At 47.6% G+C, this 25,181-nt stretch overlaps 1 protein-coding gene across 1 annotated transcript; it reads right to left on the reverse strand.

Moving 5' to 3' along the window:
* Positions 1-19,283: 19,283 nt before the first annotated feature.
* On the reverse strand, positions 19,284-25,156 carry LOC127333780 (uncharacterized). The gene is made up of 8 exons (XM_051360215.2): positions 23,924-25,156; positions 22,355-22,473; positions 21,956-22,015; positions 21,240-21,830; positions 20,601-20,883; positions 20,381-20,528; positions 19,718-19,805; positions 19,284-19,617 (listed from the first exon to the last, which is right to left on the reverse strand). The coding sequence occupies exons 1-8, from the start codon at positions 24,752-24,754 to the stop codon at positions 19,500-19,502; spliced, it is 2,238 nt and encodes a 745-aa protein (XP_051216175.1). The 5' UTR covers positions 24,755-25,156; the 3' UTR covers positions 19,284-19,499.
* Between the last annotated feature and the right edge of the window lie 25 nt (positions 25,157-25,181).

Here is a 25,181-nt window from a genome sequence, read left to right on the forward strand (position 1 = left end):
ATATGGTGGGTGTAGATGGTAGTGGCGGAAGTATATATGGTGGTGTATATGGCAGTGGTGGTGATGATCTGCGTGTGGTGCGAGCGGCGGCGGCGTGACTAATATGACAAGAACTCGAAACTCTAAAGGAACTAGACGCTAAGATCAGTAACTCGACACGAAGATGCGGACATAAATTCAACTATGCAAAACTGAAAAGACAATGCAAGGCGTGGCAGGGGGTTTATGGGACGATGATCTAAAAACCCTAACAGTATTTTTGGCTTTTTCGTGGTTTATGGGTATGATGGCAGATGCAATCTACACTACGAAAGCTGTAAAATCTCACCGAGTAACCTGAAATCTGATACCACTTGATAGGGCAAAGGTGGCCGATCTTTCATATAGGACGTGGATAATTCGATTTGTTGGTGGAGTTCGTGCTTGACGATCCGACTACACGTGCAAAGCTCATGCGCCAATGCAATCACTAGGACAATCTCCGGGAGTTACTGATCTTGTGGATGCACGATCAGCCTGACCAGCGAGGGTCTTAATTCCTACCTGAAATCGAGAACAAGTAAGAACTAATGATGCAATCAGAATATTGCGGATATAGATGACCTTTATTGTATCAAGGTGGGATTCCGAATAGTCGGTCTTGTTCTGGGCGTTGGCCTCAAAAGAAGTACACGAGAGTTGCAGCAATGGCTAACTTTTAGTATAATCGAAATCCGAGTCTAAACGTGACGGCTATGGGGGCATTTAAAGGAGGAAAAGGTGGGGTTTCAGCCAGCCATACGTATGGTGGCCGAATCAAACCCTAGAAGGCCTTTCCCCCTTCAATACGGACTCTAAAAAGTGGTTGACTTAAATCCGGCGAAAATGACATGGGCCTGGCCCAAAACTAAAGGTGACGCAGCACCATATTATGCTATGGACGAAATTATGAAGTTGAGAACTCTACATTTCGTCCATGTCTTCATCTATTCTTATGGTGGCTTCAAAGTTCTGAAATCTTCACTTGCGGCGTCCTCTTCAATCCTCAAATGCTTGTTGCCATCTCCTCCATGTGTGATCATGCTCCAATGCTTGTCCTCCTCATCCATGCTAGATCCATCATTCCTAAGAGTAACAAACATATCTGATTTAGACAGCATCATATTCTCATGTATGTGAGGAATAGTTCCAAGAAACGAAAGTACCTGATAGTTAAGTTGTTTGGCACGAGCTCGAGTGATTGGTCCTTGTATTTGTGTGGCTGTAGGTACATCGGTTGTATCAATAGATGGGATGTTCTCATCACTTGCAAAATTATGATCAGTTAATCGGTGTTATCACCAGAATTTGACCGAGTCAGAGGTGGGCCGCGATCAAGATGGGCTTGAAGAATATACATGGAAGAATATACGTGAATCGGCCTGATATGCAAAGTTTGGGCTAGTTTGCCCGTGTATCTGTAATATAGTAGGATACGTGTTGGTTAGTTAGAGCTTGACTCGTGCACGGTTGGGATTATTCCCATGTTAGAAAGTCTACGTACTATAAATATGTATCTAGGGTTTATGAAAGAAACAACAATCACGTTCACCACAAACCAATCTAGGCGCATCGCCAACTCCCTTGTCTCGAGGGTTCCTTCCAGGTAAGCATCATGCTGCCTAGATCGCATCTTGCGATCTAGGCAGTATAAGTTTATTCGTTGTTCATGCGTTGCTCGTACTGAAGCCTTTTTGATGGCGAGCAACGTAGTTATCTTAGATGTGTTAGGGTTAGCATTGTTCTTCGTATCATATGCTGTCGTCGTGCAACCCTTAGACATCTAGCCGCCCTTACACCTATCTTAGGTGTAGGGGCGGCACCCCGCTTGATCATTATTTAGTAGATCCGATCCGTTATGGTTGCTCCTTGTTCTTCAAGGATTAGTTTAATATCTGCATAGTTAGGCCTTACAAAGGGTTGAAGGATCCAGTGGCACGTAGGGTGTAGTTTGCTAGCCCTAGACAGGATGTTCCGGGGATCAACTTCGTGTTGGTTTTTAGGCCTTGTCTAGGATTGGTTTACGATCACCGTGCGTGGCCGCGAGGCTCAATCACGAGTAGGATGTTCCGGTTATGTGGTGAAAACCCTAAATCGTAGTAGATCGTTTTAGCTTTGTTCTGATCAAGCAGGACCACCATATATTCGTACACCCCGTGCGAATCATGGGTGGATCGGCTCTTTGAGCCGATTCACAGGACAACCTGAGAGCCGATCGAGGCTCGTATTTAATGTTTACGTGTATGCCATGCAGGAAACTAAGCGAGGCATCATCCATCACCTTCCTGACCAGGTATAGGTCAGGTGGCACGCCCTTGCACCAGCATCGAACGTGCGTGCCGAGTCTTTGCGGGCCAACGCTCAGGGGGACCAGGGCCAGCTGCAGTCCTGGGAGCTTCTCGGCTCTACTGTGTTGCCCGTCGCTGCTCGCCGGTGGGTTTCTGACCGCAACACATTCTGGCACGCCCGGTGGGACAATCTTCGACATCAACCACCTCGCCATCTACATCTGAGATGGCGGACGGCACTCCAGTCACGTACGAGGATTTGACCGAGGAGCTCAAGAAGAAGTATGACGAGGTCAAAGCAATCCTCGAAGCCGACCTCATCGGCTCTTTTCACAGAACCCGCTCACATGGCATCAGGTGGAAAGGGTTCTCACCTGAAGGCGCGCTCGATGGAGTGGACCTGTCCGCCCCGTCAGAAGAACGCACCAGGTCCCTGCGTCAGGAGATTAACTTCATGGTAGCTCACTCGCTGCACCGCCACTCTGAGAGCCTGGTGAACACTTTGGAGCGTGTCGCTCTTCGGGTGATCCAGGAAATCATGAGGCATCAGTACTCTCCGTCAGGACCAGCTCTCGGGACTTACCAAGGAGAGATGCCACTCCAGTCCCGTCCACCGCTGCCATTCGCGTTGGCAGCACCAGAAGTGCCGAGCTCACCGGCATACGTCGTCTACAAGATCGGTGGTGACCCTAGTGACTACCAGTTCTTGCATGAGGCGCCTAAGGAGATCCCTCACGGATACACGTGCACTTACGTGCCAGACTGCAGTAACTGGGCACTCACAAACCAGGCTGCGACAGCGGGGACTTCTGGAACAACAGGAGGAGCTTCGGGAACAGATCTTGAGAAGCAGACGTGGCTAGCTAAGTATGCCACTCCGACAAACCTCCAGAGCTCAGCTCCTGCAGTTGGCTCAGAGCTGGAAAAGCAAGCATGGCTGGCTAAGTATGCCACTCCGGCGAATCTTCAGAGTTCGACTCCTGCAGCCAGCACCGCGGATCAGATCAGCACAATCCTGAGAGACCAGTTCGGCATGGTGCCGAAAAGGAGGACAATCGGCTATTCCAAGCCGTACCCCAACGAGTACGAGTTGATCCCGCTACCACCCAAATATCGGCTCCCTGATTTCTCCAAGTTTAATGGATCAGATGGTTCCAGCTCCATCGAGCATGTGAGCCGATATTTGGCACAGCTGGGCACGATCTCAGCAGCAGATGAGCTGCGTGTGAGGTTCTTCGCACAGTCCCTCACAGGATCGGCTTTCGGGTGGTACACGTCGCTGCCACCAGACTCAGTCCGGACATGGAAGCAGTTGGAAGAGCAGTTCCACATGTAGTATCACTCAGAGGCTTCTGAGGCCGGCATTGCCGATCTAGCACAAGTACGTCAGAAGCGTGGAGAAACCGTGGCAGAATACATCCAGCGCTTCAGAACTGTTAGGAACCGATGTTATTCGGCTCGAGTGACTGAAAAAGAAGCAGTCGAGTTGGCAGTGGTGGGCCTTGCATCACCAATCAAGGATATGGCTTCCCAAGCAGACTACCCTTCACTGGCGCACATGGTTCAGAAACTGTCGTTATATGAACAGCGCCACCCAGACTTGTACCAGGACAAATTCAAGCGTGCGGTAGTCCTGGTTGAAACAGAAGAAGATGAAGGGTCTGCGGGAGATCAAGAGGTAGCAGTGGCTGAATGGACTCGGGGGGCAACCCCCATATCCTGCAAATGGGTTAAGCCACCAGGTCCACCCAGAGGGTTTGATTTCGACGTAACTAAAACTGAGCAAATTTTTGACCTCTTACTTAAGGAGAAGCAGTTGAAGTTACCCGAAGGCCTCAAAATCCCCACGGTACAGGAGCTGAACGGAAAGCCATACTGCAAATGGCATAACTCGTTCTCCCATACCACCAACGACTGCAGGGTGTGGCGTCAGCAGATCCAAATGGCGATAGAACAAGGACGTCTAATTTTCAACCAGTACGCCATGAAGGTCGACACTCACCCCTTCCCCGCCGTTAACATGGTGGAGTGCACTTACCCTGGAGGGTGCCAGCCAGGATTCTCGTTCCACATCAACATGGTAGGACCTGGACACCACTCTGGTAAGGACGGAGACGAGGGCAGCTGCTCTCGTAGCAAGGACACAGAGGAAGCCGTTCCACGTGATCGGCTCCGACACGATGGCAAGCGCTACATCACAGAGGGAGAAGTGAAGAATGTAAGATATCAGCGACCTCTCTCTGATCACCTCCTCAACAAGTATGTGAGTCAATATGACCAACGCCGACGACCCAACGATGATGATGAAAGAGATCGTCTGGCTAGGGACGCCAGGAGACATCGTCGGCATGATCGCGATGAGGAGGAGTACGAGCGCCGTGCCAAGGAAAAGTCAAGGGAGCAAGACGACGAGGATAGACACTGGGACTGTCCCTTCTTCAGACACTGCTGGGATTCAGGAATGAGCCGATTGCCTACAATCGGCAACTGCCCAGAATGTAGACAGAAGAGGAAGGATGCAGCTAACGTGTCCGTGTTCCAACGTCTAGGGCCTCTCCCGCCTCGGAACAAGCACGCTGAGTCCCCTTGGGAGGAAGATCTCGAGGATTTGGAAGACGATGATGAAGAAGAAGACAGGTACCACCGACCAAGGTGGTGCCCTGATGGACTCAGCCGTTCCCAAAAGCGTAGGGTTCAGCGACTGCGTGGCTTGGAGGAAGCCGAAAGGTTATACCTGCACACGCTAAGGAAGGCGCGGCCTGATCTGGCCGCGAAAATTCAACGAACCCTGGATGAAGAGGGTCGACCACAAAAAATGGAGTGGCGCCCCAAGCAAAGGAAAGCCGATGATGAAACATCGGCTGGCACGAACATGGTGTTCATCCTTCCGACGGAGTTTAGTGCTCCAGGATTAGACGAAGCACCCAATTTGGACGACTGCGAGCGCATCGACATGACGAAGGACGGGGTGAGGCCGGTCTTATCGACCGGCCTGACTGTATAGCAAGAACAAACCTATGGACAAACGTGGCGAGGCCGATCCTTCGGATCGGTCCCAAAGATCTATGGAGGAACATTACGAAACCTTCATTGAGCGATTCGATCAACATGGAGGCCGATTCCAGCAATCGGCCAAAATTATCCTCACCATACGTTCTGCCTGTGTTCAACGTCGATCTGATGGGCAGCGGTTTTGCGTCGGCTGATGAGAGGCAACATTAGTCCTAACGGAGCCGACGTTCAAATACAGTGCCTTGGCTAACTACAGAGCCGATATCCGCAGTTACCTGGCAGATTCGACTCGGGGGGCACCTAATCAGATGAACATGTGCGATACATGTGCAGTGAAATATTGGGGGCCGATAGGAAAATCGGCCAGAGTAAAAAAAAAATTCATGGTATACAGCCGATGCACGGACATCGACTTTAGAGCTAAGAAACAAAGCCGATGCACAGTCATCGACTCTAGTACAAGTTACACAAGATCTACCAGCTGCGTGTTCAAGACGCGGATTTTCGCCAAGACGGTCTTCAGTTCGGCTTCAAGGCCTTTGATACGTCTCCGACGTATCGATAATTTCTTATGTTCCATGCCACATTATTGATGTTATCTACATGTTTTATGCACACTTTATGTCATATTCGTGCATTTTCTGGAACTAACCTATTAACAAGATGCCGAAGTGCCGATTCTGTTTTCTGCTGTTTTTGGTTTCAGAAATCCTAGTAAGGAAATATTCTCGGAATTGGACGAAATCAAAGCCCAGGGGCCTATTTTCTCACGAAGCTTCCAGAAGTCCGAAGGAGAGACGAAGAGGGGCCACGGAGGGGCCACACTATAGGGCGGCGCGGCCCCCCCCTTGGCCGCGCGGCCCTGTGGTGTGGGGCCCCCGTGCCGCCTCTTGACCTGCCCTTCCGCCTATAAAAAGTCTCCGTGACGAAACCCCCGCATCGAGAGCCACGATACGGAAAACCTTCCAGAGACGCCGCCGCCGCCGATCCCATCTCGGGGATCCAGAGATCGCCTCCGGCACTGCCGGAGAGGGGAATCATCTCCGGAGGACTCTACGCCGCCATGGTCGCCTCCGGTGTGATGTGTGAGTAGTCTACCCCTGGACTATGGGTCCATAGCAGTAGCTAGATGGTTGTCTTCTCCCCATTGTGCTATCATTGTCGGATCTTGTGAGCTGCCTAACATGATCAAGATCATCTATCTGTAATTCTATATGTTGCGTTTGTTGGGATCCGATGAATAGAGAATACTTGTTATGTTGATTATCAAAGTTATGCTATGTGTTGTTTATGATCTTGCATGCTCTCCGTTACTAGTAGATGCTCTGGCCAAGTAGATGCTTGTAACTCCAAGAGGGAGTACTTATGCTCGATAGTGGGTTCATGCCTCGCATTGACACCGGGACAAGGACAGAAAGTTCTAAGGTTGTGTTGTGCTGTTGCCACTAGGGATAAAACATTAGTGCTATGTTCAAGGATGTAGTCACTAGTTACATTACGCACCATACTTAATGCAATTGTCTGTTGTTAGCAACTTAATACTGGAGGGGGTTCGGATGATAACCTGAAGGTGGACTTTTTAGGCATAGATGCAGTTGGATGACGGTCTATGTACTTTGTCCTAATGCCCAATTAAATCTCACTATACTCATCATGATATGTATGTGCATGGTCATGCTCTCTTTATTTGTCAATTGCCCAACTGTAATTTGTTCACCCAACATGCTGTTTGTCTTATGGGAGAGACACCACTAGTGAACCGTGGACCCCGGTCCAATTCTCTTTCTTGAAATACAATCTACTGCAATACTTGTTCTCTTGTTTTCTGCAAACAATCATCTTCCACACAATACGGTTAACTCTTTGTTACAGCAAGCCGGTGAGATTGACAACCTCACTGTTTCGTTGGGGCAAAGTACTTTGGTTGTGTTGTGCAGGTTCCACGTTGGCGCCGGAATCACTGGTGTTGCGCCGCACTACATCCCGCCGCCATCAACCTTCAACGTGCTTCTTGGCTCCTCCTGGTTCGATAAACCTTGGTTTCTTTCTGAGGGAAAACTTGCTGCTGTGCGCATCATACCTTCCTCTTGGGGTTGCCCAACGAACGTGTGAAATACACGCCATCAAGCACATTTTCTGGCGCCGTTGCCGGGGAGATCAAGACACGCTGCAAGGGGAGTCTCCACTTCTCAATCTCTTTACTTTGTTTTTGTCTTGCTTAGTTTTATTTACTATTTTGTTTGCTGCACTAAATAAAAATACAAAAAAATTAGTTGCTAGTTTTACTTTACTTGCTATCTTGTTTGCTATATCAAAAACACAAAAAAATTAGTTTACTTGCATTTACTTTACTTTATTCATCATGTTTCCTTTTAATTTTACCACAAAAAACATACCGGTAGGACGTGGGTCTATAGTTGGGAGAAATAATATAGAAGAATTTTTCAATCATGTTAGTACTATTGAAAATTTTGAAGATAGACACTTGGTAGACCTTGCGCCTACTTATGAAATTGCTGCTGCGCATTTAGTTCGCCTGTTGGAAACTAAATTTGTTAATCTTAATCCTATAATCCAACACATGTTTTTCACACTTGGCGATATGGAAGAAGGGGAAAAGAAAGATTTTGTATTAGAAACCCTTCTTAGAGAATTTGGTGGTCTAGCAAGAGAAGCTAGAAAGGTGTTTGCTAAATTTAATATGCTTGGTTCTCCCACTAATTTTGTTAGTCTCCTTGAAAAGATGGATATGGATAGAATAAGATACACTAATAATATTGATGATGGAGGGGAGATCAAAGCACCAATACCATGTAAGCTCCTAGCTATGAATGATGCACTAGAAAATAACTATGCTTGGCTTGTTCCTGAAAATTTGTTTGATGAGAGTAGCACGCCTAAGACTAATGAAAAGGGAGATTCTAAAACTTATGTATCTAATATACTATGCCTGGTTGAGAAAAGCCCACACCCCGCTGTAGAAGTACCACTCTTCGATAATACTTGATGCACACTTTCTGCGCCTAGCTGAAAGGCGTTAAAGAAAAGCGCTTATGGGAGACAACCCATGTTTTTACCTACAGTACTTTGTTTTTATTTTGTGTCTTGGAAGTTGTTTACTACTGTAGCAACCTCTCCTTATCTTAGTTTTGTGTTTTGTTGTGCCAAGTTAAGCCGTTGATAGAAAAGTAAGTACTAGATTTGGATTACTGCACAGTTCCAGATTTCTTTGCTGTCACGAATCTGGGTCCACCCCCCTGTAGGTAGCTCAGAAAATTATGCCAATTTACGTGAGTAATCCTCAGATATGTACGCAACTTTCATTCAATTTGAGCATTTTCATTTGAGCAAGTCTGGTGCCATTTTAAAATTCGTCAATACGAACTGTTCTGTTTTGACAGATTCTGCCTTTTATTTCGCATTGCCTCTTTCGCTATGTTGGATGAATTTCTTTGATCCACTAATGTCCAGTAGCATTATGCAATGTCCAGAAGTGTTAAGAATGATTGTGTCACCTCTGAATATGTCAATTTATAATGTGCACTAACCCTCTAATGAGTTGTTACGAGTTTGGTGTGGAGGAAGTTTTCAAGGATCAAGAGAGGAGTATGATGCAACATGATCAAGGAGAGTGAAAGCTCTAAGCTTGGGGATGCCCCGGTGGTTCACCCCTGCATATATCAAGAAGACTCAAGCGTCTAAGCTTGGGGATTCCCAAGGCATCCCCTTCTTCATCGACGACATTATCAGGTTCCTCCCCTGAAACTATATTTTTATTCCATCACATCTTATGTGCTTTTTCTTGGAGCGTCGGTTTGTTTTTGTTTTTTGTTTTGTTTGAATAAAATGGATCCTAGCATTCACTTTATGGGAGAGAGACACGCTCCGCTGTAGCATATGGACAAGTATGTCCTTGGTTTCTACTCATAGTATTCATGGCGAAGTTTCTCCTTCGTTAAATTGTTATATGGTTGGAATTGGAAAATGATACATGTAGTAATTGCTATTAATGTCTTGGGTAATGTGATACTTGGCAATTGTTGTGCTCATGTTTAAGCTCTTGCATCATATGCTTTGCACCCATTAATGAAGAAATACATAGAGCATGCTAAAATTTGGTTTGCATATTTGGTTTCTCTAAGGTCTAGATAATTTCTAGTATTGAGTTTGAACAACAAGGAAGACGGTGTAGAGTCTTATAATGTTTTCAATATGTCTTTTATGTGAGTTTTGCTGCACCGGTTCATCCTTGTGTTTGTTTCAAATAAGCCTTGCTAGCCTAAACCTTGTATCGAGAGGGAATACTTCTCATGCATCCAAAATACTTGAGCCAACCACTATGCCATTTGTGTCCACCATACCTACCTATACTACATGGTATTTTCCCGCCATTCCAAAGTAAATTGCTTGAGTGCTACCTTTAAAATTCCATCATTCACCTTTGCAATATATAGCTCATGGGACAAATAGCTTAAAAACTATTGTGGTATTGAATATGTAATTATGCACTTTATCTCTTATTAAGTTGCTTGTTGTGCGATAACCATGTTCACTGGGGACGCCATCAACTATTCATTGTTGAATTTCATGTGAGTTGCTATGCATGTTCGTCTTGTCTGAAGTAAGAGAGATCTACCACCATAGGGTTAAGCATGCATATGTTAGAGAAGAACATTGGGCCGCTAACTAAAGCCATGTTCCATGGTGGAAGTTTCAGTTTTGGACAACAATCCTCAAATCTCAAATGAGAAAATTATTAATTGTTGTTATATGCTTATGCATAAAAGAGGAGTCCATTATCTGTTGTCTATGTTGTCCCGGTATGGATGTCTAAGTTGAAGAATAATCAATAGCGAGAAATCCAATGCGAGCTTTCTCCTTAGACCTTTGTACAGGCGGCATAGAGGTACCCCTTTGTGACACTTGGTAAAAACAATGCATTGTGATGATCCGGTAGTCCAAGCTAATTAGGACAAGGTGCGGGCACTATTAGTACACTATGCATGAGGCTTGCAACTTATAAGATATAATTTACATGATGCATATGCTTTATTACTACCGTTGACAAAATTGTTTCATGTTTTCAAAATCAAAGCTCTAGCACAAATATAGCAATCGATGCTTTTCCTCTATGGAGGACCATTCTTTTACTTTCAATGTTGAGTCAGTTCACCTATTTCTCTCCACCTCAAGAAGCAAACACTTGTGTGAACTGTGCATTGATTCCTACATACTTGCTTATTGCACTTATTATATTACTCTATGTTGACAATATCCATGAGATATACATGTTACAAGTTGAAAGCAACCGCTGAAACTTAATCTTCTTTTGTGTTGCTTCAATGCCTTTACTATGAATTATTGCTTTATGAGTTGACTCTTATGCAAGACTTATTGATGCTTGTCTTGAAGTGCTATTCATGAAAAGTCTTTGCTTTATGATTCACTTGTTTACTCATGTCATATACATTGTTTTGATCGCTGCATTCACTACATATGCTTTACAAATAGTATGATCAAGATTATGATGGCATGTCACTCCGTAAATTATACGTGTTATCGTTTTACCTGCTCGGGACGAGCAGAACTAAGCTTGGGGATGCTGATACGTCTCCGACGTATCGATAATTTCTTATGTTCCATGCCACATTATTGATGTTATCTACATGTTTTATGCACACTTTATGTCATATTCGTGCATTTTCTGGAACTAACCTATTAACAAGATGCCGAAGTGCCGATTCTTTGTTTTCTGCTGTTTTTGGTTTCAGAAATCCTAGTAAGGAAATATTCTCGGAATTGGACGAAATCAAAGCCCGGGGCCTATTTTCTCACGAAGCTTCCCGGAAGTCCGAAGGAGAGACGAAGAGGGGCCACGGAGGGGCCACACTATAGGGCGGCGCGGCCCCCCCCTTGGCCGCGCGGCCCTGTGGTGTGGGGCCCCCGTGCCGCCTCTTGACCTGCCCTTCCGCCTATAAAAAGTCTCCGTGACGAAACCCCCAGTACCGAGAGCCACGATACGGAAACCCATCCCAAGACGCCGCCGCCGCCGCTCCCATCTCGGGGGATCCAGGAGATCGCCTCCGGCACCCTGCCGGAGAGGGGAATCATCTCCCGGAGGACTCTACGCCGCCATGGTCGCCTTCGGTGTGATGTGTGAGTAGTCTACCCCTGGACTATGGGTCCATAGCAGTAGCTAGATGGTTGTCTTCTCCCCATTGTGCTATCATTGTCGGATCTTGTGAGCTGCCTAACATGATCAAGATCATCTATCTGTAATTCTATATGTTGCGTTTGTTGGGATCCGATGAATAGAGAATACTTGTTATGTTGATTATCAAAGTTATGCTATGTGTTGTTTATGATCTTGCATGCTCTCCGTTACTAGTAGATGCTCTGGCCAAGTAGATGCTTGTAACTCCAAGAGGGAGTACTTATGCTCGATAGTGGGTTCATGCCTCGCATTGACACAGGACGATGTGATGAAAGTTCTAAGGTTGTGTTGTCTTTGTTGCCACTAGGGATAAAACATTAGTGCTATGTTCAAGGATGTAGTCACTAGTTACATTACGCACCATACTTAATGCAATTGTCTGTTGTTAGCAACTTAATACTGGAGGGGGTTCGGATGATAACCTGAAGGTGGACTTTTTAGGCATAGATGCAGTTGGATGACGGTCTATGTACTTTGTCCTAATGCCCAATTAAATCTCACTATACTCATCATGATATGTATGTGCATGGTCATGCTCTCTTTATTTGTCAATTGCCCAACTGTAATTTGTTCACCCAACATGCTGTTTGTCTTATGGGAGAGACACCTCTAGTGAACTGTGGACCCCGGTCCAATTCTCTTTACTGAAATACAATCTACTGCAATATTGTTCTACTGTTTTCTGCAAATAATCATCTTCCACACAATACGGTTAACTCTTTGTTACAGCAAGCCGGTGAGATTGACAACCTCACTGTTTCGTTGGGGCAAAGTACTTTGGTTGTGTTGTGCAGGTTCCACGTTGGCGCCGGAATCACTGGTGTTGCGCCGCACTACATCCCGCCGCCATCAACCTTCAACGTGCTTCTTGGCTCCTCCTGGTTCGATAAACCTTGGTTTCTTTCTGAGGGAAAACTTGCTGCTGTGCGCATCATACCTTCTTCTTGGGGTTGCCCAACGAACGTGTGAAATACACGCCATCAGCCTTCTGCTTCCGTGAGGGGGGTGAACAATGAGAGCTTCCTCAGCCGCAATGAGCCGATGTTGGTGCCCGAATTTTCTCTTCGAGGACTTCCAACCCTTTGCGCCAGTTCAGCAGTACTGTCAGAAGCGTCAGTTTTGGCACGCAAGGCAGCCTTTTGCTCATTAAGCCGTTGGTGTTCCATCTACAATATCGGCTTTCAATGGAGGAAGAGGCGATCGGTGGAGGCAAGTTTGGTTGGCTCGGCACGGTGGCTATCTCAGAATTACCTGAGTTCAAAGCCCTTTGGTTGATATGTGCATCCTCACCGCTATTCTCGCCTTGACTGAGGCTCGGGGGGCAGTTGGCCTGGTAGATACTCTGTTTTAAAAGCCGATTGGGGTGTCATCGGCTGATCCTTCGTCGCAACCTTCTTCAAAAAAAAATGGTGAATTCTTGCAGAAGAGGATCACTGGACCAGGTGGGGGGAATTTAAGGGCTCTCTTGAAGACTCCACATTATCCACCAGATCTCAAAGTCATCAGTTGAAGAATTGAAGGATGGATTGTAAAGGACCGATGCGTTGCCATCGGCTCATTAAGCATTGGCTAAGGGGACAAATCGGCAAAATCAGTATGAGGGGAAATCGGCTAAATTAGCTCAAGGGAAATCTGCAAAATCAAATTGGGGGAAGTTCTTCATTGATAAGCAGGATTTCTTACATAAAGAGCTGATTGCTCTCAAAAGGAAATGCTAGGGGGTACATTGCCCCATCTACTACTGCTGATCCTATGCTAAGGGTCCTATCTACGGGCCGTCGCTGCCCTCGTCGTCGCCGTCGTCGCCGCTGTCGGCGCTACTCCCGGCGGGCTCGTCGTCGCTGCTCCAGCGGCCGCCGGCCGGGCCCTCGTTGTCCTCATCCTCCTCATCAGCGTCGTCATCGTCGCCGCCGGTCGCCGAGGTTCCCCGGCCAGGCGAAGCGTTTGGCCGGCGGCTCGTCGGAGGAGGTGTCGTCCTCCTCCTCCTCCTTCTCCTCCTCCTCCTCCTCGGGGGAGGTGAAGTCGTCGCAGGAGAAGCGATCGTCATCGCTCTCCTCCTCCGTTTCCCCGTTGGCGAGGAAGCGGAGGTCACTTTCCCCGTCGGTCGAGGACTTGTCATCCTCGGACCAGACGGAGAAATCGTGACTGGATTCCTCCCCGGCTTCGATGGCGCGGCGGATGTTGGCCGCATGGGCCTCCTCCGGGTTCAACTCCGGCGTCGGCTCGCGGGAGGAGGAGGATTGGGTGGAAAGACCCGATGAGGCAGAGGAGGAAGAAGACATGGTGGCGCAGGAGGGCTTTTGGGAGTGCTAATGCGAAGGGGGTGAAGAAGCAAACTGTTTGGAGCGGTTAAATAAAAGGGGATATAGTGGAAATTCAATGCCATAGCAGTTTCCGAGGAAGTGGTGCCCAACGAAAAAAAAATTGCCAGGACACGCGGAAGTGGAAGAGGCAAAGCATCATGATGAAGGATACTGCGACGGTTCTGCCACGACATGACCCGACGAAGAAAGAACGGAGTGATTTTGGAATTATCAATTCCAAAACCAGGGGGGCATGTGTTATCACCAGAATTTGACCGAGTCAGAGGTGGGCCGCGATCAAGATGGGCTTGAAGAATATACATGGAAGAATATACGTGAATCGGCCTGATATGCAAAGTTTGGGCTAGTTTGCCCGTGTATCTGTAATATAGTAGCATACGTGTCGGTTAGTTAGAGCTTGACTCGTGCACGGTTGGGATTATTCCCACGTTAGAAAGTCTGCGGACTATAAATATGTATCTAGGGTTTATGAAAGAAACAACAATCACGTTCACCACAAACCAATCTAGGCGCATCGCCAACTCCCTTGTCTCGAGGGTTCCTTCCGGGTAAGCATCATGCTGCCTAGATCGCATCTTGCGATCTAGGCAGTATAAGTTTATTCGTTGTTCATGCGTTGCTCGTACTGAAGCCTTTTTGATGGCGAGCAACGTAGTTATCTTAGATGTGTTAGGGTTAGCATTGTTCTTCGTATCATATGCTGTCGTCGTGCAACCCTTAGACATCTAGCCGCCCTTACACCTATCTTAGGTGTAGGGGCGGCACCCCGCTTGATCATTATTTAGTAGATCCGATCCGTTATGGTTGCTCCTTGTTCTTCAAGGATTAGTTTAATATCTGCATAGTTAGGCCTTACAAAGGGTTGAAGGATCCAGTGGCACGTAGGGTGTAGTTTGCTAGCCCTAGACAGGATGTTCCGGGGATCAACTTCGTGTTGGTTTTTAGGCCTTGTCTAGGATTGGTTTACGATCACCGTGCGTGGCCGCGAGGCTCAATCACGAGTAGGATGTTCCGGTTATGTGGTGAAAACCCTAAATCGTAGTAGATCGTTTTAGCTTTGTTCTGATCAAGCAGGACCACCATATATTCGTACACCCCATGCGAATCATGGGTGGATCGGCTCTTTGAGCCGATTCACAGGACAACCTGAGAGCCGATCGAGGCTCGTATTTAATGTTTACGTGTATGCCATGCAGGAAACTAAGCGAGGCATCATCCATCACCTTCCTGACCAGGTATAGGTCAGGTGGCACGCCCTTGCACCAGCATCGGACGTGCGTGCCGAGTCTTTGCGGGCCGACGCTCAGGGGGACCAGGGCCAGCCGCAGTCCTGGGAGCTTCCCGGCTCTACTGTGTTGCCCGTCGCTGCTCGCCGGTGGGTTTCTGACCGCAACAATCGGCAAGTTAGAGCATCTCCACAGGCGTGCCCATAGCGGTCTCGATAGCGATTTGGGGGCCGGGAGAGAAAATGGGCTAACACTAGCGCGCCGCAAACGGCGCCGGTTAGTTTTCGAGACAATAGAAGCGTCGGCAACCCCATGCCGGCCCCTTGGCGAAGGGCGCGAATCAGGCGCGCCGGCGCCTCACGAGGCGGAAAATTTTGGATGTGGGAGCCGTCTGTCAGCCACACATCCCCAAATTATACATCTTCTCCACCAAAACCCCGTCCCCTCCACCGCTCATTTCTCGTGCCCGTCGCTCCATCTCCCATCCAACCTCCAACCCAAAAAAAACCCTCGCCGTCGCCATGGCATCGAAGAGAAAGGCTCCGGCGAAGGCGCCGACGAATGCGCCGCCGAAGCCGCGCACCATCACACCGAAGAAGAAGCCGGCGAACATGTCGCAGGAGGAGTGGGACAAGGAGATGGAACGCCGCTCCTTTATAATGGCCGACCGCAGAAGGCGCCGCATCGCCGCTATCGACGCAGCGAAAGCGGCATCCACTGCGGAAGCGTGCCTCAGCAACTTCTCGAGCTCACCGTCGTCGCCGGGGTACAACGCGGACGGGACGTCGATCTCGCAGATGCGGCTGTCGCAGATGCGACTACGATGAGGAAGTCGTCGAGGTTGAGCCGGCCCTGACCCTATTCATCTGATCAGTTGGCTTGGAAGCCGAAGTTTCTTTTTGCAGCCGGAGACGGGGATTTGGTGGCCGTATGTTGGCCCAAACTTCATATTCGAAAACCTATTCGAATTTGGTGGCCTTGTGTTGGCTCAAACTTTAAATTCGTAAACTTATTCGAATTCCTATGGTTTTATTTGAGTTTTCAATCATCTATTGGGATTGTCGTATGCGGCACGCCGGTGTGGGAGCAGCTCCCCCAAATAGAGGATGTTGTGCCGGCGTGCCCCATACGACAGTGTCAGCGCCCCTGCTGGCGACTATATGGGGGGCGCCGGTGGAGATGCTCTTACATACATATTATAGTCACTTGGAACTTAGAGCATCACCACCAATCCTAAATACAACCAAAATGACAGTGCACCTTGCTAACTTCTACAACTGTTGACCAAGTTGTACAAGATAAACTCCATGATATGTAAGGTCCAATGATAAGTTACTAGAACAATATGTGAATTCTCTCTTGGTTGATTATGATATTTTCATTTATGAGAACTTTATACCGCCAAAATCATGACAGCTTTGTATGATCAGATTTGTGGCAGAAGAATGCATGGCGCACGGAGGAGAGGAGACGGTGCACAGTCGACAGTCAGTACTCAGTACAGACTCGTACTCATATTGTGGCGCAACACCTCGAGAAGATGTACCCATACTTTAAATTTTTTTTTTTTTTTTGCACGATAACAATATAGATAATTATACGTTTTGACTGAAGATTTGAAGTCTTGTATCAAACTATTAGTTCCCAACTCAAGGTATTTAGAGCATCTCCAGTCGCGTCCCCCAAACCGTCCCCCAAACCGCGCCGGATCGAGCTTTTGGGGGACGTGTTTTGTTCGTGCCGCCTTTGGGGGACGTCGCTCCCCAGCCGCGTCCCCCAAACGCCGCCCCCAAACATTTAAAATATTTTTTTTAACACATAAACCATTTATATCAAATGTAGCATATGAAAAAAAATGTTTTCGAGGATTGTTTTCAAATTAAATTACAACAAACAATAAAACAAGTAATCAAATATAATAAAAAGGGCTAGATGATACATCAAGGTGCCACGGTATTTCCTTTGATCCTCCACAAATGCTCAACGAGATCAGCTTGAAGTTGCTCATGCACATTGCTGTCACGGATCTCTGCGTGCATGGCGAGAAAATCAGCAAAATCTGCAGGCAACTCATGATCAACCTCCGCGAGAGGGCCTTGACACTCATAGGGACCAACATGTGACCTAACATGATTCTTGCGGTCATCCTCGATGATCATGTTGTGCATGATCACACAAGCCTGCATCACCTCCCACATTTGGTCGTTAGACCAGCTTAGAGCAGGGTACCGGACAATGGCAAATTGTGCTTGAAGCACACCAAATGCCCGCTCGACATCCTTCCTGCAAGCCTCCTGTCGTGTAGCAAAGTGAGAATTCTTCAGACCTGATGGATTCGAGATTGTTTTGACAAAAGTGGCCCATTTTGGATATATACCATCGGCTAGATAATAGCCTTTGGTATATTGGTGGCCATTGATCTCATAGTTGCATGGTGGAGCATGCCCTTCCACTAGTCCGCCGAACACCGGAGACCGCCGCAACACGTTGATGTCATTGTGTGATCCCGCCATGCCAAAGAAAGAATGCCAAATCCACAGGTCATAATCTGCCACAGCTTCAAGCACCACACTGCAATATCCATGACGCCCTTTGTATATACCTTGCCAAGCAAACGGGCAGTTCTTCCATGCCCGGTGCATGCAATCGATGCTTCCAAGCATTCCAGAAATCCTCCGGCAGCATTTTGTGCCATGATCCTTGCGATCTCTTCCTCAGTTGGCCCTCTCAAGTAGTATTTGCCAAACTTTCCCACCACAGCTCGGCAAAACTTGTACATGCACTCAATGGCAGTAGACTCACTCATGCGAAGGTAGTCGTCCTGTGTATCGGCAGGTGCTCCATATGCAAGCATCCTCATGGCGGCGGTGCACTTCTGAATGGATGAGAACCCGAGAACGCCTACAGCGTCGACCTTGAGCTTGAAGTAGGGGTCGAACTCTCGAACGCCATGGAGGATATTCATGAACAGGCCCTTGCTCATCCTGTACCGGCGCCGAAAATTGTCGGCATGTGTTGCCCCGTCGGCGAAGTAGTCGTTGTGCAGCATGGCATGCCCCTCCATCCTCTGCCGGGGCTTCGACTTCCTTCTTCCCGGCCTTGATCCTCCGCGGCGCGGCCTCTTCCTCTTCTCCGCCTCAGCGTCAAGCATGTCCTGGAGGGACGCGATGATCAGCAAATGCTCCCGCAGGTCGTCGTCGAACGCATGCTCGTCCCGCGAGCAGGGCAACCATCTCGTCGTCGCTGTCCATGCCTAAAGCAAAATCAATGGTTAAAATTGCGCCGAGGCGAACGACGCAACAAACAGCGACCAATCGCGCCTACTGGCAAGTCGTCGAGCACCTTCGTGCGCGGAGGTGGGGCGGATTTGACGGCGCGTTACGGGAGGCGCCGGCGACGCGGCGGCGGCACGACCGGCGGGAGCCCCAGCCGCGACAACGGTGCTGACTCCCAGCACAAATCAGACGCCCAAACGGCCGGGAAATCGAGCGGCGGCGGTGGAGTGGGAGGCGCGGGAAGGAAGGAGCGACGAGAAAAGAGGCGCGAACCAACGGTTTATGCAAATAGTCGCCGACATGTGGGAGCCCGCCTCGCTTTTCGTTGTGTCCGGCGTCCCCGGAGCGTCCCCTGTGGGACGGGGACGGGCTCGGGGCGCCGGACACCGAATGGGGCCGCGCCGGACAAAAATGGGCTTTGGGGGACGCGGCTGGAACGCTTTTTTTGTCCGGCGCGCCCCAAATCCCTTTGGGGGACGCGACTGGAGATGCTCTTATATCGGTTTTGCTAACTCTCACTCAAGCTAAAGATTTTTTTGTTCTCAATCAACACAAGGAACGATTGATCCGTCAGTGAGATCCATATCCATACATGATTTAACATCTCTGAAATCTGGGAACCAACGTGTTCGATTTCTACAAGATATAAACAAATCGCTGCAACAATTGAATAAATAAACAACAATCATGTTCCATTTCAAGCTCTATAGATATATAGATATTCCTTTGTATGCTCAGAATGCTTGAAACTGCAAATTGTTATGTAGTAAGATCAGTATACTCACCATCACTATACCAGTACAATCATCTCCATACAGACAGATGCCACGTTCTACTAATGAGTTAACACTAAAAAACTAAGGATCACTCATATATACAAAAAAATCATAAAAGAAAAATGATACAATAAACCAAAAATCACAACAGAAACAAGATCAGCATTTTGATTAGATCTATGTTTCCCTTTCCGTCAATACAGGTCGAAGTTGCACAAAATATATTTACATTTTCTCGAGAAAGGCTAGCTCGTATACTTTCAGTGGTTAACAAAAGGTAAGAAGCCTCCTCAAAACCAGGGCTTCGCAAACTCCACATCTAAAGCTGGGAGTGTCGGCTTTTTTCTCCTTCCTAAATCCTAAACCTCAAAAATTGGGGTGAGCCCGAACAACGTCGTCGATAGAAGATTGACAGATTGGGCATCTACCGCTGCTTGATCTCAGCTGATCAGCACAGTTGAAACAAGTGCACATATGGCCACACCTGAATGAATGATGGTAATCAACTCAATTAGCAAGACTGTACAGAGCAATTCAAGGTTAAAGTGAGTCAAAGCACATGATTCGTTCCTGCAAATCATTACCTGTAAAGTAGAGAGTCAACTTGCATCTGATTGCAGATGCAGCACGTGCCTTTCTTGGCTGTTATGTCAGGTTGGCTTGGCATCAGCCCTGTTCAAAAGATTGCATTAGACGTGAAAGAAATAAAATATTCAGGTATAAAAAGTACTCATCAGTGATTACAGGTTAAATTAAAATGTCAATAAACTAGTGCAGGGGAATGGTAAAGAAAAATCAAATCGAAGTCCAGATGGTATTCACCAGGCTGCATTACAAAACCTAACATGGCAAGATTTAAGCAACAACATTGGTACCATGGAAATAGAGTGGCCCAGGCCAAGAAGCCCAAAATAGTTTGCTTAGAAGACTAGAGTGACTTCTAAATAGTGCCACCAGAAAGTAGCTGTGGTCCTTTTTTCAAGATTTCATCTGACTAGCCTTTTGAGCCAACCTAGCTCACATGTCACCACAGCTCATATTGGCTTCAACAAATTTTCCCTTTTTCAATAAAGAAACTTCAACTGCATTCAATTTTATGCCAAACAAGACCAGAATTTCTGTCATGGTTTCCGTGTTGTATTGTATATGGAAGTTGGCCAACTTACAGTGTGGAGCATATTCTGGATTTGATTTTTGGTTCTTCTAGATATATAACAACGACTTACAAAATCTATACTCCCACTTACCAGCTTCACGCAGTGCACTGCACACCTCCTCTTTAATGGAGTGCTGCATCTTTACTTGGGATGCAATACAACTTTCTGCCAACTTACGTAGTTCATATATTTCATGATGAATCTGGGCCATTTCACTTCTCACCCTGACCTCCATTTCCTATAAAAGAAAAAAATAACATGGTAAGGATATGACTTCCCCACAATGGACATTAAACAGCAGCTGACTCACAAGCAGATTTTGATTTTCGTGATGTTGATGTTCAAATGAAGAGTGCTGCCAACTCTCTTGGGGGTGGGCTGCGACATGGGAGACAGGTTCTAATGAACACGGTGCAGATGCAACATGGTCTTCATTCCGGGATTCATGATTTTGTTGCCAGTATAAGTGTTCCTGATAGTATCCCCCAAACTCATCAATCATGTGTTGTTGCCTTTGCTTCTGCAGGATTGCTCGCAGGAGATGATTCATTTTGTTGCTAAAATCACTCTCGAGGGACTTTGAGACCTTTTTGCTGCACAGAAGAAATAAATATATCACGGTGTAGTATGGTCGAGTTAGTATGTACTATGTAAAATTAGAACCATTGATAACTTAAGGAAAAGGACAAGCTCATTCTAGAGTCTTATTGACATGTGCTTACTACGCCTTAGCACAGTAGACTAGTAGAGTTAGCATGTACTGTACTATTTAAAACTGGAACCCTTGACAAAATAGAAATACGAAAAGCTCCTTATGGACTCTAATTAGCATCACGTTTTATGGAACACTTGCATTGTTTACACAAAAATGTTACTCTCGGAGTGAACCTTTGGTCAAGTGCATCTAGTTGCGCAGGTGGAAATGTGCAAAAACATATAAGCAAATTACCTCTCAAGAAGATTACAAATGTCAGTATTGCCAGACAAATCTCGGCCCTCTGCTTGTGTGGCAATATGCAATGATCTCCATGAGTTAGGGGAGTCTATCCAAGGTCGATCATTAAATTCAATCTGATTATGATTCTCCATATCTCCAATCGTGTCTTGATGCCAGCTGTCCGGACTCATGGAATCTACTGGTGCGGGCCAACCAAGACTGCTCCATAATGCTCTCTCGTCCCAAGAACCATTGAGACTTTGGTTGTCTTCTTCTCGCAAAGTGTCACCTCTTGATGAAGGAGTTTCCTGGAGCTCACGAATTGTGCTTGTGGTGGTACTTGGGGAGATATCATCCATATACTGATTGTCATAGACAGCACGCTGATTATCATAGCTTGCAAAGCTTGAAGCTTTAGAATATTCCTGATTGTGAACACACGAGTTTACTAAGTTTGAACAATCTTCCTGGCATCCTTCTGTGTTTATCTTCTCATCATATTGTCGGTTTCGTAGACAGTCAGAATTAACATGGTTCTCAATTGATAACCCAGCAGACTTTTCCACAGATGGACTTATATCATCATTTTGTTGTTCATCAACCCTGCACTTTGTGAAAAAAAAGTATTGCTTTAGGCATAGGCAAGTGGAGGTAAATCCAGTTGTAAATAGTTATGAGAAAGGTCAAACTATATTTCTCCAATTCAGATATTTAAAACAGAATTTTACCTATTATTTTGCAGAATGCATTCATTTGCTTCTTGTCGATCTTTCTTGCTGCTACCGTCTCTGTCCATCAGAAATTGCAGAAATAATATGTCAGTTCTCTTATTATCCATCATACTACACACTTTCTTTATAAATAAAGACTGTACGGAATACCCCTACAGTTTAAGCATGGTGGGTGGAGCCGTGCCCCCACAACTCCACAACAGCATCAAGAAGTGGTTCTCTCATACTACACACTTAAGTACTTGCTCCTATGATTTTCATCATAATTTTCGAGGAGACTAGGAAGACAGACACTTAGATGTTACTGTGGTAAAAAAAACAATGATACGCACACAGATTCTTTTTATCCACCAACATTGCCTTAAAGTCATTTTATATAAAAATACGCGTTAATACCTCATGGCAGATGCCTCAGGTCCACATCTTGGTGGGTGTGGCCTAACCGGTCTTAGTAGATTCCACACTTCATCGTTGATTGTATCTCCCTGACGCAACAGCTTCAGACGAAGCATGGACTGTAGCATATCGAAAAACATTTTAAGATGAGAACAAGTGGTTACATAAACATGCTTAAAAAGGACAGCAGTAGAGCCTCATAAAATGAAGCAGATAATTACTCAATACCATGCCCATAATCTCCTAGGGAGTAAACAAATGCATTCATGCTAGCCATCACACAGACACTTTTGAGTTGGAGCATTTGCAGACAGGTGCTGTGGTGTTTACCAGTCTTTGCAGTAGAGCAAAGAATAATCTGGTCCTTGGAGGAAGGAACAATGAAAGAGAAAGGGTATATTTAATTTAAGTTAGTTGCTAACGCCCTCGAATTAAGCAATCAAAATGCATGCTCAATATTTCTGCAAACAAGAAGAGTTCCTTTCAAAGATGGCAATACTTCAGAAATACAATGTCAATGTCTTGTCCAGTTAAAAGGTTTATCTTTCCTAGTACCATGCACATCAATAGTGGCTGGAGAGTGGAGTTGGAGTAAAGAAAAAACAAAAGCGTCGCAAGTAATTGAAGGTATAGTAACAGCGAAAACAGCCTAAAAGGTGATGCCATTAAGAATAATTAAACCTGTTGGTGTACTTTGCACTAATAAACTGCCCAGCCATTACTCGTATTAATGTGCCAGGTACATGCTAGAGCAAGTAACCTGGGAAGTCATGTGGTATGGTTTGTTTGGCAACAAAAGTGCAGTATTCACAATCTCTACAAGATTTCAGATTGTGGACGTATCAGAAACAAGAGAGAAATGAGAGATGGTATTCACTTGTGACATCTCATCCATTAGACCAGTCTGTGAAAGAAATGGCCGTCGCTACTGTACTGAACGTTGCTCCACAGTCGCCAGCCAAATTAGTTGCATATTACTGCCATCAGAAAGTACTATGTGAACCTTGCATCTCATTTCATCCCCTTTCTCATTCATAATGACACACTAACAGATCTGCAAAGGCGATGCACGGCAGCTATAGGGTACTGGAGCTTCCACTAGATTTTAAAATCTTTTGGTTGAGCTTTCCCCTCTGTTGACGAGAGTGAGGAATAAGATTAGCTCATTTCATTGTCACTTTATTATAGCAACATGTAGATGCCAAGTTTAGAGCATTTTTGGTTTATACTGGCATGTCAAGCAAGGGGCTGAAATAAAGCGTGATTATGGAGTTTGCACATGCCATTGATCAGCAGCAATGCCAGTTGGGAAACCGATGTACCAAACAGTCTTGCGGCCCCATCCTGTTCCTGTGCGGGGCTAAAATCAACACAAGTCACACTTGTTGGCTCGTCTTAAATAATGCTGTTTTGTAGAGAGGATCGAGAAGCGCAGCAATGGCGAGACAGAAGAATTGCTAGAATGCAGCACGTCTTTTATATGCAGTCGTACTACATGATTGAGTATTTGTGTAATGCATTAGGCAATGAGAAAATTAAAAAAAAAAAACTGATGGAAGTGGTATTTACCTGGATCCTTCCTTTGTGGGCGAACCTGGAGACGACGTGGCGGTCGTTGAGCGCGGCGAGCTCGCGCTTCCGGCGATGTGCCATCCTGGCGACAAGCTCCTCCCTGGCGCGTCGGCCGCGCACGGTCCGGACGACGAGCTTGGGCGGGTGGTGACCCTTGACGCGAACGGCGAGGGAGTGGATGGCGTGGCGCAGCGGCGCGGGCGAGGTGGGCGCGGACTGCGAGAGGGAGAGGTCGTCGTCATTGGCGGCGTCGAAGTCCTCCTCCGGGAGCGAGGCGGCGCCGCTGAGCTTCTTGACGATGCAGCCGACGCGGCCGCGCGGGGAGCCGGCGTCGGACTCGGAGGCGGCGTCGCCGCCGGAGGCGCGGGGCGTGGCGGGGCCGACGGCCTCGATCTCGCGCCAGCGCTGGATGAGGGACGACGCGCGCGGGCCGGACGGCGGGAGGTCCGGCCCGCCAGCGCAGGACGAGGCCTCCGACGGCGCGGGCGAGGGCTCGCGGAAGACGGCGGCGCGCGCGGCGACGGGGCGCGTGGCGGAGGCGAGCTCGGACAGCTCGGCCTCCCTGGCGCGGCGGCGCACGTCGGCGGGCGGCGGCGTGGCGGCCGCGGTGACGGCGGCGGCGGCGGCGGCCCAGCGCTCGAGGATGATGCGGCGGCGCCTGGGCGTGGGCTCGGCGGGCGTGGAGGAGGAGGAGGAGGAGGGGGCGGCGTTGTCGGAGAAGGTTTTGCGGTGCGGCGGGATGATGACGTTGAAGAAAGGGCGCGGCCTGGAGGAGGGGTCCCTCCATGGTGCGGAGTCGCGGGGCATGGCGGCGACCGAAGAGGCCATGGAGGGAGGGAAGAAGGGATGAGGGAGAGCACGGGGTGGCTAAGAATGGGCGGGGGGACGCGTGTGCGGTGGTAAGTATACGAGGAGAAGGAGAAGCTCGCGCCTCCAGCTCCACGGGGGTTAGCGGCAGCGAGGAGAGATAGGATAGCTAGCAATGGAGGGAGGGAAGAGAAGCGGAGAGAGGAGCAGAGCAGAGGAGGAAGGCGGAGGAGCTGCCGCTAAATTTAGGCGGAGGAGGAAGGGGAAGAGAAGACGTACTGGGTGCCGTTACGGTAAGGTGCGGCGTTAGCGCGGCAGGCGTTGATCTTTTGGGAGTGGTTTCGGCGCGATTTGACGTCGCATTTGGTGCTGCTCCCGCTCGGCGCTCGCGGCTCGTCCCGGATGCCGGATGGATGGGTACGGTCCCCGTCCGGCCATGGCGTGGCGT

Source organism: Lolium perenne, chromosome 2 (assembly GCF_019359855.2).
Source record: "Lolium perenne isolate Kyuss_39 chromosome 2, Kyuss_2.0, whole genome shotgun sequence".
NCBI lineage: Eukaryota > Viridiplantae > Streptophyta > Magnoliopsida > Poales > Poaceae > Lolium > Lolium perenne.